The sequence below is a fragment of the Peromyscus maniculatus genome, chromosome 23 (genome assembly GCF_049852395.1).
Source record: "Peromyscus maniculatus bairdii isolate BWxNUB_F1_BW_parent chromosome 23, HU_Pman_BW_mat_3.1, whole genome shotgun sequence".
NCBI lineage: Eukaryota > Metazoa > Chordata > Mammalia > Rodentia > Cricetidae > Peromyscus > Peromyscus maniculatus.
In genome coordinates this window covers 59,511,997-59,529,548 of record NC_134874.1, presented here as the reverse complement: position 1 = coordinate 59,529,548, position 17,552 = coordinate 59,511,997, and the positions used below count along the sequence as shown (strand labels likewise).

At 43.6% G+C, this 17,552-nt stretch overlaps 1 protein-coding gene across 1 annotated transcript; it reads left to right on the top strand.

The window, feature by feature from the left end:
* The first annotated feature begins 12,284 nt into the window (after positions 1–12,284).
* LOC143270443 (serine/threonine-protein kinase PLK1-like) lies at positions 12,285–17,157 on the top strand. Its single transcript, XM_076560374.1, is given in 9 exon segments — positions 12,285–12,746; positions 13,784–13,994; positions 15,046–15,190; positions 15,939–16,051; positions 16,246–16,359; positions 16,362–16,399; positions 16,497–16,599; positions 16,602–16,675; positions 16,813–17,157. Coding segments are annotated over 9 exon segments (1,605 nt in total).
* Positions 17,158–17,552: the final 395 nt, after the last annotated feature.

Below are 17,552 nucleotides of genomic sequence, written 5' to 3'. Positions count from 1 at the left end.
TTCTTTCTCTAATTCAGTTGATTGTGATACTGAGGTTCTGGTTATACGAGGAGATTGTAGGATTTTGAAGAGTTTGGGCCTCTATGGTGAAAGTAGGTCATTATTCACAGACTTTTGAGGGTTCTACCTACCTCAGGTTCTGGCCTCCAGTTCAGGTTCATTGTACTCTACTCTGTAAAGAGTTGATACACTCAAATCTCACCACCTGCAGCTGTCCTGAATCCTACAATGTCTGCTCTTTAATATTGATGATATCTCTTAAAAACAAGGAAGCAAGCCGGGCGGTGGTGGCACACGCCTTTAATCCCAGCACTCGGGAGGCAGAGCCAGGTGGATCTCTGTGAGTTCAAGGCCAGCCTGGTCTACCAAGTGAGCTCCAGGAAAGGCGCAAAGCTACACAGAGAAACCCTGTCTCGAAAAAACCAAAAAAAAAAAAAAAACAAGGAAGCAAAATAAGCCTATCTGCCATTACATTTTCATTTCAGGTAATTTTTCTCACAGGGAACAGAGAAGTAAATTATTAAAATGATGAGCAACTATTTGTCCAGAAATCAAAATATATAAGTTCTTATATATATGAACTGATATGTATTTTTGGATTCTGTTAGAATATTGGAATACTAGAACGGGAGAGGTGTGTTTTAAAGAAGTTTTAGGTTAAAGTGTGGGGTCTGAGTGTGTAAATGTCTTTTTTGTACCTATTTCTCTCTCCACAGTACTTGTCATTGTTACTATAAGAATTAAACTGAACATTGCTTATTTTAATAAATTTTGATCTAGAGTCAAAGCTATCTTTTGGGAGGTAATCTGTCGAGGTTTGTTTTCCACCATCAAGTATCTATTACATTTTAAAGAAAGAGCATGAGTTCTGAAGACTAGATAGTTATGGCTATAGTTTTCCATGCTAACAAATGCAGAAAAGAAACTCACTAAAGAGATGTAAGTGTACAAGTCTGAAAGACATCAAAAGATAGTTTTTGGTTGGTAATACAAGTTAGGGTAGGAAATGAATTAGATACAACATTTTGGACTCACTAAAATAGGATAAATAATGGAGCTCTTTGTCTGAGTTTGTCAAATGTTAATGGACTGGACATTGCTAATGTAATTCTTGACTGTATGTATTGTATATACTTATTGTATTTAGTTTTTCTTATATTAGCTATAACCTCCTCTTATTATTTTAGACAAAAATGTGGAAATGTGGTGATATATTGTGCACCCTATTAAAATTTACCAGAGAACAGAACAAGCCACAAGATTAAATATAGATGCTAAACAGTGGTGGCACTTACCTTTATTCCTAGCACTCCTAAGGCAGAGATCATCTGGATTTCTGTGAGTTCAAAGCCACCTTTGACTACATAAGATTGACTCAATCTAGGAGATAAACAGAGTCAAACAGTGGTGGCCTTTTTGGTTGAGGAAGCTCATTCAACCTGAATCCTATCAGCTGAGGACTTTTCATACTGAGGAGTCCTAGAGGTAAGACCTGGCAGTGGCTTGTTGCTTTGTCCCTCTGATCTGACAAAGTTTAGTGTGGTTCACAATATATCATGAATGAGCTCATTTTAAAGAATTTCCACCTGGGCAGTGGTGGCTCATGCCTTTATTCCCAGCACTCAGGAGGCAGAAACAGGTGGATCTCAGTGACTTTGAGACCAGCCTGGTCTACAAAGCAAGTTCTAGGACAGCCAGGGCTTTTACACATGGAAACCCTGTCTCAAAAAAACAAACAAAAAAAGACAATTTCCTCTTCTCTTATGACCAATTTTTTGTTACTTTTTCAGTTAATCACTGCAGAAACTTAAACTTGCTCAGAAAATGAAAGGAAAATTTTGTTTCTCCCATGAGCTCTCACAGGATACACAAAGGACACTGAAGGGCAGGCCATATGCGCGGCAGTAGATGGCAACACAAAATGAACTCAGCGGGGATTGATGACTTTTTCTATTTGTTTGTTTCCTATTCTGGATTGTTTTTATTGACTTATTTATTTTACATGTCTGTGTGTTTTTAATGAGAGGGCAAGAGAAAAGATGTATTTTGGGGTGGATAGGAAGGTGCAGGAGATCTGGGAGGAGTGGGGGAAGGAAAACCCTGATAACAATATAGTGTATGGAAAAAAAACTATTTTCAATAAACAACAAAATTAAAAAATGAAATCAATGATATCTTGGAAGTTTTGGGGCTCATAATATTCTGTTTTTGTAAAATTTAGCTTATACAACATTTGCTTAGATATTATGGTTTCCAATTATATGTTTTATCTTTCCTTTTCATTTATAGAAAATATCTTTTTTCTTACATCATATATCCTAATTACAGTTTCCCCACTCTGTTCTTCTCCACGTTCCTCCCCATCACTCCTCCTGCTCAGATCTAACTCCATTGTATCTGTCATTAGAAAACACTAGGCTTCTAAAAATATTTATAAAATATAATATAATATGGCAGTATAACAAACAAAAACTACTAGCACATCAGAATAGTACAAAACTACCACACAAGAGGCAAATTGCCCAAGAGAGCACACAAAAAACAGTTATAGACACAGAGACCCACTTGTTCATGCTCTCAGGAATCTCATAAAACCACTAAAAAAGAAGCCACAATACATATACAAAATACATAATAAAATACAAAAGAGAAAAAATGAAAAGCCTGACAGGGCATTATGACACAAGGATGCTTCAAAGACACCACTGAGTTTTTTTTTCTGTTGGCAATCTAGTGTTAGTTTTGTATCCTATACTTAGAAGGAGCTTTTGTTTCTTTAGTGAGACTCTCTTGGAAAAAATTAGACTTTCCATTTGCAATTGCTTAGCAATTAGAAACAGCTACTGGGTTAGGAATGGAGGAATGTGAACACACCCACTTTCACCCCATCAGGTACAGACCAGTGCAGACCCTGTGCATGTTGCCACAGGCTCTATGAGATCACTTGTGTACCTATCTTGTCAATGTAGAGGGCCTTGTTCTTCTAGTGTCTTCTAGTCCTTCTCCCTCCAACACTCTTTCTGCCTCATCTACCACAGTGATCCCTAACATCCTGAGGGGAGGGATTAGAGGGAGACATAACATTCAGGGCTGAGAGTTCCCAGGTCTATCATTCTCAGCATAATGTCTGACTATGGGTCTCTCTATTTGCTCTCATCTGCTGCAGGAGGAAGCTTCTCTGACAGTGGTTGAGGAAGGCACTGATCTGTTCCAGAATGTCATTAGGAGTCATCTTATTGCTATGGCCTTTTAATAGAACAGTGGCATTTGGTTTTACCCTCCACCCTTGTTCCGTTTACTTTCAGGTCTTTGGCACACACACAAAAGTGTCAGGTGTGTTTTCATGGAGTGGACCTAAAGTCAAATCAGATGTTGGCTGGTTACTCCCTTAAAATCTATGCCACAGTTGCACTAGTTTATATTGCAGGCAAGACACCTGTGTGTGTAAATGTGTGTTTGTGTGTGTGTGCCTACCTTTCCATGTATTCTACACACTTTACCTAGTTTTGTTGTTGTTTGTTTTATTTTGTTCTGGTTGGGTGTTTTTCCTGTTTGTTTCCTAAAGAGAGAGAAAAAGGGGTCAGGGAGTTGGTTGGTTGGCTTTAAGGAGGATCTGGGAGGAGATGAGGGAAGGAAAACCATGATAACAACTTATCATATGAGAAAATGTTTTTATAAAAGTCACCCTGATGAACCCATTCACAAAGATAGACTCTGGCTTGTTTTCAATTTACCTGTAGTGATTGTCATAAGTTATCCTTTACCTTATTCTTGAAAGTTTACAGCTTGTAAACTAAAAAAATCTTGACAAACGACAAGATACAAGGCACACAACACATAATGTCTTACATATTTATGCAAATGTACACTGCACATGAAATAAGAAGTCAGAAATGTTGTTCCCAAAGAATTACATCTCTTAAGCAATACTGATAAAATATGGAGAAATGAGTATTCATAAATACACAGGAGTTACACAATAAAGAATAAAGGGTAATTTATGAAAATTGAAAAATTGTGAGTGAGTGAGTAGAAAAGCCATTTTGATATCTATAGTCAAAGATAGACGTTAGCACAGATTCTACAGAACTGGTCACAGCAGGACATTTCACAATCTTTACAGATTTAAAAGAAGCTTCATGTAATTGGGTAAATATCTTATTAACTGACATCTGACTTTGGGTTATAATTAAGAAATTAATTGGTCTATTCTATTCTAGTATTCAGCTAATTATGCAGTTTTTTTTGCAGAGTAATTCCTTCATGTCAAAATCATATTCATTTTTAAAAATGTGCCTTTCTTCATAGCAAAGCATACATGAAATGTAAGCACGATGAATCCAGGAAACATACCAAGGGCATCAAAAACACCTGTGTACATATGAAAACATTTGATGCTGTAAAGGCAAAGATATGCAGTTTGGAAGAGGTAATGAATACATAAGTATCCCATTAATATTGTCTTTCATATTGATTGAGAGAGAGAATGGATTTTTATGAAAACAGCCTTTCTAATTAAGAGAACTATGTAAAAACAATAGAAGAGGAGAGAATGAAGATCAATTTCATCAGTAAACAGAACCAACAAATATAAAATCTCAAATTGCTATATGATCTCTGATAACTGGATTTGTGCTAAACAGGCTTGAAGACTTCTATGTAATTAAGAAAAACATGGAGTAATCTGGAAGATCCACAGAGGTATGCCAGGAAAGAATGGAAGGCAATAGTGGAGCCCTTGTTGCATATAATAATTATGTGTCCATGCTCAGAGTAAGCATCTGACTCAATAAATGGAGGAGAGGTGCTCAGCCAAATTCCACAGAGCACAAGTTGGATAATGGTGCAGATGGGAATTATGTAGTTAGGTGCTCTTGATACCATTATTCACCTTAGCAGTCTCCCTGCAACAGTTATCTTGAAAACCAGAACCACAGTAATAGTTTTGGCCAAGACAGTGGAGAGAGCCACCATGAACAGAACTACAAATGTGCTCTGCTGCAGGATACAGGTGGCTGTGTTAGGATGGCCAATGAAGAGCAATGGACAGAGAAAACAGAAGGTCAGAGTGATGATCAGGATGTAAGTGAGAACCTGATTGTTGGCCTTGACAATGGGAGTGTGGTGGTACTTCACAAAAATGCTAGAACACCAGCTGTTAGTGCAGAGATGCCCAGGACCAAGTAGGTGAGTGTCTTTCCCAAAGCGTCTTCATGTTACTGCTTTCTGGAGGCAGTGGTTCTGCTCTGTGTTTGCATAATGACTTTCTGGACATGTCACACAATGATCCATATCTACTAGGAACAAATGTACTTGTGGGTTTCTGCTCAGGTTCCCCTTTTACTTCAAGCCAATTCTCTGCACCAGCTCTTTGGCATTTGCCCACATTTCCATTGATTTTTCAGAATCAAGTAAATCATTGCTCAATTGCGAAAATTCCCAAATGCTCTCAATTAACCATTCCAGATTGGTATTGCCCATCTACTTTGTTGGAATAAAGTGAACAATCTATCCTTTACATTGTTATACTTTAATATATTTTCAATTAAGTGATAATTTGTATTTACTTATATTGACAAAAATTATTGAAATAAATTACACAAACCTAGCATGATCATAGAATTTCCTCTTTCTGCAGCACATTTCTATCAATAGTTTATTGAACTCATCATTTCCTTATGCTAGACGGCCTGGGAGACTCATATGGGATTGAATGTGAGTTATATATGAAGGATGCTTCCTATCCCTGATTATATCCTGTAGTATATATGTTGTAACAAAGTTATTTATGACTCATCAGGGATAAATTCTGCAGTCTCAATATGTAATACCACTCTTTCAACATACTGAGAGTTAGTAACTATGTTGGGAGGTTCAGAAAAATCCATTAATACCAACAGAATAGCATATAATTCCAAATTTTGAACTAAATTACAAGGACTTTGAACTACTTTACTTAAATTGTTTGACATGTAACTTGCCTTTCTTTGTTTGTTTGCAACTCCATAAAATGTACAAGCTCCAGATATGGGTGTTTCCCAAACAATTCGAGGCAGAATCCAATCAGCACTTCAAGTACTGGCATAAAAACCGACATATGGACCAATGGAATCAAACTGAAGACCCTGACATTAATCTGCACACATATGAACATATGATTTTCGACAAAGAAGCCAAAAGTGTACAATGGAAAAAAAGAAAGTATCTTCAACAAGTGGTGCTGGCACAACTGGATATCAACATGTAGAAGGCTGCAAATAGATCCATATCTGTCAACATTCACAAAACTTAAGTCCAAGTGGATCATAGACCTCAACATAAATCCAGCTACTCTGAACCTAATAGTAGAGAAAGCAGGAAGTAGTCTTGAATGCATTGGCATAGGGGATCACTTTCTAAATATAACACCAGTAGCAAAGATACTGAGAGGAACAATCAATCAATGGGACCTCTTGAAACTGAGAAGCTTTTGCAGAGCAAAGGATACGATCAACAAGGCAAAGTGACAGCCTACAGAATGGGAAAAGGTCTTCACCAACCCCACATCTGACAGAGGACTGATATCCAGAACATATAAAGAACTCAAGAAATTAGACATCAAAATGCCCAACAGTCCAATTAAGAAATGGGCTATTGAACTAAACAGAGAATTCTCAAACTAAACAGAGGAAGCTCAAATGGCTGAAAGATATCTAAGGAATTGCTCAACACCCCTAGTCATCAGGGAAATCCAAATCAAAATGACTCTGAGATACCATCTCACACCTGTCAGAATGGCTAAGATCAAAAACATTGAAGACAGCATATGCTGGAGAGGATGTGGAGCTAGAGGTACTCTACTCCACTACTGGTAGGAATGCAAGCTTGTACAACCACTTTGGAAATCAATATGGCCCTTTCTTAGAAAATTGGAAATCAATCTCCCTCAAGACCCAGCTATACCACTCTTGGTCATATACCCAAGAAATGCTCAATCATACCACAAAAGCACTTGCTCAGCTATGTTCATAGCAGCATTGTTTGTAATAGCCAGAACCTGGAAACAACCTAGATGCCCTTCAACTGAAGAATGGATAAATAAAATGTGGTACATATACACAATGGAATACTACTCAGCAGAGAAAAACAACAACATCATGTGATTTGCAGTCAAATGGATGGATCTAGAAAAAAATCATCCTGAGTGAGGTAACCCAGACTCAGAAAGACAAACATGGTATGTATTCTCATAGGAGGATACTAGATGTAAAACAAAGATGACTAGAGTGCTACTTACAAATCCAGGCAGTCTACCTAGAAAAGAGTACCCCCCCCCAAAAAAAACACAGGGATTTCCCAATGACAGAGAAATGGATGAGTTCTACATGAACAACCTGGACGTGAGTGGGGGTAATGAAGGGTGAGGGTCGAGGGAAAGAGAGCTTAGAGGAGTGGGAGATCCCAGCTGGATCAAGAACAGATAGGGAGAACAAGGAATAAGAGACCATGATAAACGAAGGCCACATAAGAATAGGAAGAAGCAAAGTGATAGAGAGGTCCACAGAAATCTACAAAGATACCTCCACAATAGACTACTGGCAATGGTCGAGAGAAAGCCTGAACTGACCTACTCTGGTGACAGGATGGCCAAACACCGTAATTGTCATGCTAGAAACTTCATCCAATGCCTGAGGGAACCAGATGCAGAGATGCATGGCCAGGCTCCAGGTGGAGCTCCAGGAGTCCAATTGGCAAGAAAGAGGAGGGTTTGTATGAGTGGGAATTGTTGAGACCAAGGTTGGAAAAACCACAGGGATAAATAGCCAAATGAATGGAAACACATGAACTATGAACCAATAGCTGAGGAGCTCCCAACTTGATCAGGCCCTCTGGATAAATGAGACAGTTGATTAGCTTAATCTGTTTGGGAGGCATCCAGGCACTGGGACCAGGACGTGTCCTCAGTGCATGAGCTGGCTGTTTGGAACCTGGGCCTATGCAGGGACACTTGGCTCAGCCTGGGAGGAGGGGACTGGACCTGCCTCAACTGAATCTACCAGGTTGAACCCAATTCCCAGGGGAGTCTTTGATCTGGAGGAGATGGGAATGTGGAGTGAACTGGGGGGAAGACAGGACGAGAGGGGGGAGAACAATGGAATCCATGGCTGATATGTAAAATTAAATTAAATTATAAAATTAAAAAAAATACTAATAAAAATAAAAAGCTTGAAGGGCCAGTCAAGGTGCTGAATACTATTAATCTTTGTATTCGGGAGGCTGAATCAGGGAAATCTCAGTGAGTTCAGAGTCAGGCTGATATAAACAGTGAATTCCAGGAGACTGGGGGTACATGGTAAAAAAAACCTGGCAGGTTTTCATCATAAATAAATAAATGTTTGAGGAGACAGGTATGTTTAACCTGACTTAAATTATGCAATGGATACATGCATTGAATATAATACAGTCCTATGTCGAGGTAACGCCTGCATTACCGATACCTGTTTACCATGTCTGAGCGAAGGGCTGCGGATTAATTCCAGTAATCAGCATACCTGGAGAACTTACCGATGTCGTAGCCGTTCCTGGCGAACTTACTACCGACGTCACTGTTCCTGAAGAACTTACCGACGTCACCGTTACCAACGTCACCACTCCGTGTGTTGAGTTCTGAATCCTCTTCGACCCCTCACCTGGTGTCCGAAGTTTCCTTCCCGGGTTTTGGCACCAGTTGCGGCGCGCTCCTCGGTCAGCGAGGGAGAACGACCACCATGCAAGGATTCTTCTCAGAACACACTTTATTGGAGCACCTCTTGGTTAAGGGAGAGCGGGAGGTGAGGGGCGGCCCTGAGGACTAAACTGCAGCTGCTTATATAGGGAATCGGGCAAACGTGCCATACTGTGATTGGGTCCTGCCAGAATGCAAGCACAGGGAGCCACGGGATAGGCTGAGGACATAAGGCTAATTACCATACTGGTGCATCATAGCCAAATATGGAGTTGTTTACAGCTAGGCTACCAGGAAGCCAGCGCCATCTTTGAATAGCGGCTTCCTACAGTCCTACATTAAAAATACAATTTTTACATTTTAATTATCAGCTAAGAATATTTTTTTTTCGGTTTTTTGAGACAGGGTTTCTCTGTGTAGCTTTGCGCCTTTTCCTGGAACTCACTTGGTAGCCCAGGCTGGCCTTGAACTCACAGAGATCCACCTGCCTCTGCCCTCCCGAGTGCTGGGATTAAAGGCATGTGCCACCACCGCCCGGCAGTATTTTTAAAAAGAAACAGGGGCAGGGAGAGAACCATGTTGGTAAAGTCCTTACATTGCAAACACAAGGACCTGAGTTTTAGCCACAGAACCCATGTGAAAAGACCCGAGGATGGTGGTGGTGCAAGACTAATCCAGCACTGGAGAGGCAGAGACAAGTGCATCCTGGGATCTCGCTGGTCAACCAGTCCGGCCTACATGGTGGGTTCTGAGCAGAGAGACTCTGACTCAGAATAGGAGGAGCAGGGACAGCACCCGAGGAACACCACCAAAGGTTCTCTGACTCCCTCATGCATGCATACTCACATGGACATGTGCTCCTGCACAAGTAAAAACACTATCACAAACATATATCCACAAATAAATAGTTTGATGTTTTAAGCCATTAAGTTCTGGAGGGTTTTGTTACATATTAAAAACTATCATGTGAAATTATATCTCATGAAAGCCACACAAAGAGGTAAAAATGGGGACTCTTTGCTCGTCCTCAGACACATGCATGTGTGTGTATGTTTTGTATACATATGTATGCATGGTATGCTGGCACACAAACACAAGAATGTGCAGGTGTGTGCACCTATGCACATGCATTCAGAGACCAGAATAGGATGTCATATGGCTTGTCTATCAGGATCCACCTTAGTGCCTTGAGACAGGGTCTGACTAAGTAGAAGTTCACCACTTCTGCTAGGTTGGCTGGACAGCAAGCTGCCATAATCTCTCTGTCTCCATCTCCTCCTCAAATTGGGGTTATAGATACACATGGCCATGCTTCCTACTGGGGTCCAGGGGATCTGACACCCTCTTCTGAACTCCACAGGTACTTCACACACATGGTGCACAGACATGCAAGCAGGCAAAGTATTCATACACATAAAAAATAAAATGAAAAAATTTTAACTTCCACTTTTTTGTGCTGAAGATCTAGAATCCTCCTCTCAGAACTCACTACTCTGGCTGGGGATGGCTCAGTGAGTAAAGTCATTGCTTTGTGTGTTTGCTTCTTTTTCTTTTGCCACAATAAACACCCTGGTCAAAAGCAAACAGTGAGGAAAGGGTTTATATAAGCTTAAAATTTAGTCCATCATCAAGTAAAAATGAGGCAGGAACTCAAAGCAAGAGCTTGAGACAGAAACCATGATGAAATTCTGCCTAGTGGCTTATCTCCTGTTGGCTTTTGCTCAGCTATCTATTTATACATACCAGGCCCACCTGCCTAGGGAATGTATTGCCCACAGTGTGCATCCCTTTGCCCTATCAACCAGCAATCTATAAGGACAACCAAGATCAGCCATCACACCTTCCAAGCACAAAGACCTGAGTTACACATTACTTGTGTTGTGATCTGAATAAAAATGGCTCCCATAGGCTCATATATTTGAATGCTTAGTCACCAGGGAATGAGTGACACCATTTGAAAGGATTAAAAGAACTAGGAGGTGTGGCCTTTTGGAGGAAGTGTGCCACTGACAGTGGACTTTGAGATTTCAAAAGCCTATGCCAAGCCCAGGGTCTCTCGCTGCCCACTGATCATGATATAGCTCTCAGCTACTGCTCCAGAGCATGCCTGCATGCCAGCATGCTTCCTGCCAGGATGATAATGAACTAAACCTCTGAAAGTGTAAACAAACCCCCAATTAAATACTTTCTTTTATAAAAGCTGCCTTGGTCATGGTGTCTCTTCACAGCAATAGAACAGTGACTAAGACAGAAACTGGGGACAGGGACTGGTGTATTGCTGTGACAGGTCTGACCATGATGTTTGTTGGAAGAATATGGAAGACTTTGGGACTTTGAACTAGAAAGATTGTTGGATACTTTAGGTGGGGCTTAATAGGTCATCTTAGTGGAAGCGTGGAAGACAGTGCTCAGGGTGATTTGAACTATGGAAGCCCAGCTCAAAAAAGTTTCAGAGGGTAAGGGGTCTGTAGACCATTCTTGTGATGTTTTGGAAAAGAACGTGGTTTCTTTTGTTCTTGTCCTAAAACCGGTCTGAAGCTGAACTGAAGACTTTTGAATTGACGGCCTTGGCAGAGGACATTTCAAGACAGTCTGCATTTCTTTCCAAGAGTGTGTTTGGTGGTTATTAGTGGCCAGTCTTAAGCAGATGTGCAGGAGCAAGATGAGCAAGGAAAAATAAAACATATAGATTGAAGAGATAAGGAACACTAGGAAATGTATTGCTGGAGCCAAGTCCAGGGTTTAAAATGTTTTTTTTTTTTTTGGATTTTTGAAACAGGGTTTCTCTGTGTAGCTTTGCGCCTTTCCTGGATCTCGCTTTGGAGACCAGGCTGGCCTCGAACTCACAGAGATCCGCCTGGCTCTGCCTCCCGAGTGCTGGGATTAAAGGCGTGTGCCACCACCGCCCGGCAAGGAAATAAAATGTTTAAAGAAAAGCCTGCTGAGAAATGGAACAAGGAGAGTGGTGACCTCAGGGCAAGACCCCACCAGGCTAAGCTACCACACTAATTTTGTATTTAATACTGTCACCTGTCCTTTGCAATTAGCACATTATCTTGTTTCACTGTATAGGTGTGCAAATTTAAAAGTCTGACTTTAAAATCACCAGTGCCACAGTACAAACCTGCTTCTAAATAAAGTGACATAGTTGAGCAGAAGATGAGAACCAGAGATTTCAGAAGCAGCACTAAAGATGGCTAAGGGAGGAATCTGGAGAGGATGGAAAAGGGAGGAGCCATGGAGAGAGGGATGCACAGTAGGTCTAGCTTAAGTGCTGCATATTTCAAGTTCTCCTAGAGTCCCTTTCACATGTCCTATTTAAAGTGATGAGCTCCTTACACCAGGAGACACAGGGTGGCGACTTTCAGGCATGGCCTGAGACAGCAGAAGTAGGAGCTCTGCAGGAAGTCCAGATGGCAGTGTGCCCACTTCCCCAGCATGAAGGGTCTGTGTCCAGCACAGGAGGAGGTAAGCCAGCTACTACAGGTTTCTCTCCAGGAAACCCTACTTATCAAGGAAATATGATCCAGGGCTGGTGTTTCCCAGCATCCTCTTCAGAGGCCAAAGCTGGAAACCTGGGATGAGCACCAGCCAACCTCCGGAAAACCAGGGTCCAGGGAGATGCAGTTCCCCGTGTCCCAGTGGCCGCCCCACTGTTGAGATTCCGGAGGTCTTAGTGGACCCACTCAGCAGGCACCAGTATGTAAGGGGCCACTTTCTGAGTAAAGGAGGCTTTGCCAAATGCTTCGAGATCTCAGACCCAGACACAAAGGAGGTGTTCACAGGCAAGGTCGTGCCTAAGTCTTTGCTGCTCATGCCCCTCCAGAAGGAGATGTCTACAGAGATTTCCATTCCCCGCAGCCTCACACATGAACACGTCTTAGGATTCCACAGCGTTTTCGAGGACAGTGACTTTGTATTTGTGAATTTGGAGCTCTGTCGGGACAGAGTGGGTTTTTCTGCTGCAGGGCTGGGGCGCTCACACCGGAAACTTTCTGGCAAAGGGTCATTTTGGAGTGCCCCTTATACAAAGGCTATTTCAGTGAGCAGGCTGCCCATATGAAGCCCTATTTCCCTACCAATCGGGTGTAGGCTGCAGGATTCCTCCTGTAGCTTGGACTTATGGTCCAGAGAATGGACCAGAAAGTTTCTACACTTCTTCCTCCAGCTCTTTGCTGCTTACTAAAAGCATGCACAGACACAAACTATCAATACCTGAGGGCTTGTTAGGACTGTGGAATCTCAGTTCTGAACCTTGGTTTAATTCAGTCCCTGGCTGACTTTCAATAAAGCTTTGGAAGCACTAATGAGTACTGATGGGAGAATTAGATAAGCCTAAAGGCTGATGGTAGGCAGAAGTCCTATCACAGAGGCCTGTGTGGATAGCAGTGGCCTCTGGGGTCCTTGGGGAGTCCTCCCCAGTCCAGAGCTGGGGAATTCCTGGAGTAGCCTTGACTTTTGTAAGGCTGAGGCAGGGGGATCACAAGTTCCAGGCTATCCTCAGCAACGTAGTGAGATCCTGTCTCAATTCAAACTATATAGGGGGAGAGAGTCTTTTAGGAGTTTTTGTGAGTGCCAAATGAATTAATATACAAGACTGCATTCCTGGTACATAAGAAGCCTAGAGTTAATGCTCTGACTGACAGGCCTGTTCTAGGTTATATCCCATACACCAAGTGTCCCACCTGGTGGGGCCCCAGGTGTGGTACTCCTCCCCCATTCTACAGATATGCCTTGGTGGGCACAGGAAGCCCAGGCTATTTGTCAGAGCTGGAATCCTGGGAGCAGAACTAGGATTTAAACACAGGTCTGGGGAACCTGGAGGACCCTCTGGTGGTAAATAACAAAATGGGTTTGGAAGGGCAAGCTGGGGAAATCGTCCCCAGTTAATATTGAGTGCCAAGTGGCAGGAAATGATCCTTCTCACCAGCAGGGTGACATTGGTCCTTGCTAAAGCTGAGGGTGGAGAACCTGGTGCAACTTATGGCCACTGAGCTGTGGCATATTTGAGACAGGAGCAGCCGCATGTCAGGTGGGATTCCTATCTCATCTCACTTAGGCTCTGCCTCTCCCCTCCAGCACATCAATCCCATGGCTGCCTCCCTCATTCAGAAGATGCTTCAGACAGAACCCACTGCCTGCCCCACCATTCACAAGTTGCTCAATGACGAGTTCTTCACTTTTGGCTATATCCCTGCGTGTCCGCACATCACCTGCCTCACCATCCCACCCAGGTTTTCAGTAGCTCCCAGCAACCTGGACCAAGCCCCCATTTCTGTTACCATTTCCTGTAGTGCTGGACTTGTGGATTCCTATTTAATGGGGAGGTATTAAAATACTGCTATTTTAAGGATTCTTTGTTTTTAATAAATAGCAATAAATGAAAATGTATCATAGACATTTTCCAGATTATCCAAATGTAAAGATTTGTATAACATGTTATGTGATCCTGGAGTAGCCCTCCTCCATTTCCAATAGTTATATTTGGACAGGTTTGATTTTACATATTCTACAAACACACATTTTGTTTTTCCTGTGAATGGGTGTTTTGCATGCATATATGAATGTGCACCACATGAATGCCTGGTGACCACAGAGGCCAGAAGATTGTCTTGGATTCCTTGGAACTGGAGTTACAGGTGGTTGTGAGACTCCATGAGAATGCTGGGGACCAAAGCCAGGGTCTTGACAAGAATAGCCTGAGTTCTTAGTGGCTGAGACATCTCTCCAGCCCCTTTTTAGCTAGTTTTAAAATCAGAGCTTGGATATTTTATTTCACACTTAAATTCTTAATACAGCATGGTGGGATTTTTGTTGCTGTTGTTTTTAATTGAAACTTTAGGAAATGTCCTGTTTCACGGGAGAACTGACACATGCTCGTTTGGGGAAGTGAATCGTTCAATAATAAAGACAGCATCAGTGACCAGCACAGCTCCGGTCACCATAGGCCAACTAATCCTTCAGTGTAGATTTCATTAGACTGTTTTCTGTAGGCACCCAAAGCAAAAGGCTTACACTGTGCTTCACCCATCCTCCTGACTTCCTGGATGCACAAGGTGCCCTTCATTCTTTGCTTGAATTTGTGCCTCCAAATTCCCTCTCTGAGGGACAGCAACATCTGCTGTCCTGGAAGGGCAGGTTGTTGGAGCAGAGGCCTGAGCTCCTGAAGCTTTGTGGCCTCTCAGTAAGCACCATGTACCTGACACACCAACCCGGTCCTGACTCAGTTCCCAACAGCAGTGAGAGCCAATGGGACTGTGGGAAGAGTGCTGGCTGTGGCAGGCAGCCTGTGCTCCCTCCAGTGGTTTTGTGCCTGGCTAATGACCATGTCACCTTCTTAGGTGTAGAGAGACCCTTGCCTGACCGTCCCTGGGAAAAGGAGAAGCCAGTGGTTTGGGGGACAAGTGAGGCCATCCAGTGCCACCTCGGTGACATGCTGCAGCCGCTGACCAGGTTCAATGCCTCCAAGCCCTCAGAGGGAAGGAGGTGAGGCAAGGTGAGTCCTGCAGGGCCTGGAGAAGGCAGGGCATCTCAGTCAGCAAGCAGAGCACCCATTTCCTGGAGATCAACATCCAGATGAGTTAGCCTGACACCCAAGGCCCTCCTGGTGTGCCTTCTGCCTGTTTCTGCCCCATCTCACTCTGTAGGTGACTGGTGGGTCACCTCTGCACAGCTGCATCTTCTGTCTCCTTTCTGCCCAGGGAATTAATCCCTTGGTCCTCAAGAGACTCAGGTCAGCTCCAGCCTTAGGGCTTTTGTGCCCACTGTTACCACCCTGACCCCCACTGCCAGCACTTCCTAACCTGACTTAACTCTCCCTAACGTTTCTTCCCAAAACATTCATGTATTTGCAGTTGGGACTCGTGTGCACTGAGTTGGTCCTGGCATTGCAGGAACGGTTGGGTCTGCTCAGTTTCTTCACCACTTTAATCTGGGGCACTAGGCTTTCCACCAGCCCCGATGTTAATGACAGAGCAGCTGAGAGACTTTGATCACTCTTCATCCCTGTGGGTGGTACGTGGGTCCTTCCAGAAGCCTCGGGTTTCTTTTCTTATCCACACCTACCACAGTTCCTGGGACACAGTAAAGGGGCCCACTGAACGAATTGGGACTTGATGTCATGGGATGCATTTTTCCATTTGGGTGTTTGGGTTTGTGCTTTCAGAGCACTCCCCAGGCTTCATGGGGTGCCACCCCCAGCTCTGGGGAGGGCTATCTGAGAAGACAGAAGAAGGGGCTGGCCTAATCAGTGCTATGTTTCTATCCCAGAAGAGGCTGAGGATCCTGCATGCATCCCCATCTATTGGGTCAGCCAGTGGGTAGACCAATCAATGAAGTATGGACTTGGTAGGTGTCTCCAGAATGTGGGATGGGCAGGGGATGGTGTGGCCATGGTAGCTTTTGAGTGAACGACTGAGTGATGTCTGTAATTGTGTGTCTATGTTACTAACTTATGCATGCAAGCGCTCTACTACTGAGCTCTTCCCAGCCTTTGTCCACCTCCTCCTGCCTTTCTAAGACAGCCCTCCCCCTGCCATTAGGGTGTCAGCTCTGTGACAACAGTACAGGGGCACTCTTTAATGACTCAGCATGCCTCGTCCACTACAATGATGGCGACAGCCTCCAGTACATAGTCCATGATGGTATGGAGTCTCACAAACAATGAGCTCCCACCCTAACTCCTTGATGAAGAAGGTGGGAACTGGCTGCTGAGACATGGTGTGGCAGGGTATGGGGGCTGCCTCAGGGTCAGGCCCTGATTATGAAATCTCTTCCCCAACTTTCCAACCAGTTCACGCTCCTCCAGCATTTCCGAAGTTACATGAGTGAACACCTGCAGAAGGCAGGGGCCAACACCACACCCCAGGAAGGTGATGAGCTGGCCAGGTGCCCTACTGAAAATTACTCCGCACAAGCCACGCCATCGTCCTGCACCTCAGCAATGGCACTATACAGATTGATTTCTTCCAGGTGTGCAGGGGCCTGTACTTGAGGTGGCTGGGTGGGGTGGAAGTGCTGTCCTTACACCAGGTGGGGGGTCTTCCTCCCCTTTGCCTCAACCTCGGGCAACAGCTGAACTCTTCACTCACTCCCTTCTTCCCTCCAAGGACCACACCAAACTTATCCTGTGTCCCCTGATGGCAGCTGTGACCTCCATCAACAAGAACCGAGACTTCCACACATACTGCCTGAGCCTTCTGGAGGAATATGGCTGCTGCCAGGACCTGGGTAGACAGCTATGCCCTGCCCACACCATGGTAGACAGGCTGCTGAGAGTCTACCTGCAACAGACTCGAGGACGACTCCTAGGCCTCTGTCCTTTGGGCTGGTGCCCCTTTACTCTGCAAGCTCTGCCTGGGACTGCATTGCTGGGATTCCAGGACTGCTGTACATGCACTGTACTGCACTGGCCTCTGTACATGGGGCTGGTTGGGGAAGGGGTTACTGTGTAAGTTATTTTTTTATATGTTTGGATATAACTTGAGTTTACAAACTCTTCCCCTGCCCTCAGCCTACAGTATAACTTGTATAGATATATTTCCATTGAATTTGAGAATGTTGTTTCCTTGGCTTTATATTTATCCAATACATGTGCATATCTTTTCTTATCCTGTGTTTTTGTGAGTACTCTGAACCCAGAGTATTTCTCTGTTCCAACAGCCTCAGGCTGCTAAACTGCTGTCCAATATTTTGATGCTGTCCAATATTTTGATGCTCCCTAGACAAGGTTGAGCCACAGGCTTAACTCCTTGGTCCACCTTTGGGGCACCTGGTTGTCTCAGCTCTTTGACATCTGGCAGGACTTCCTAGCATCCAAAGCTGGTGACTAGTAGGGCAGGAAGAAGCT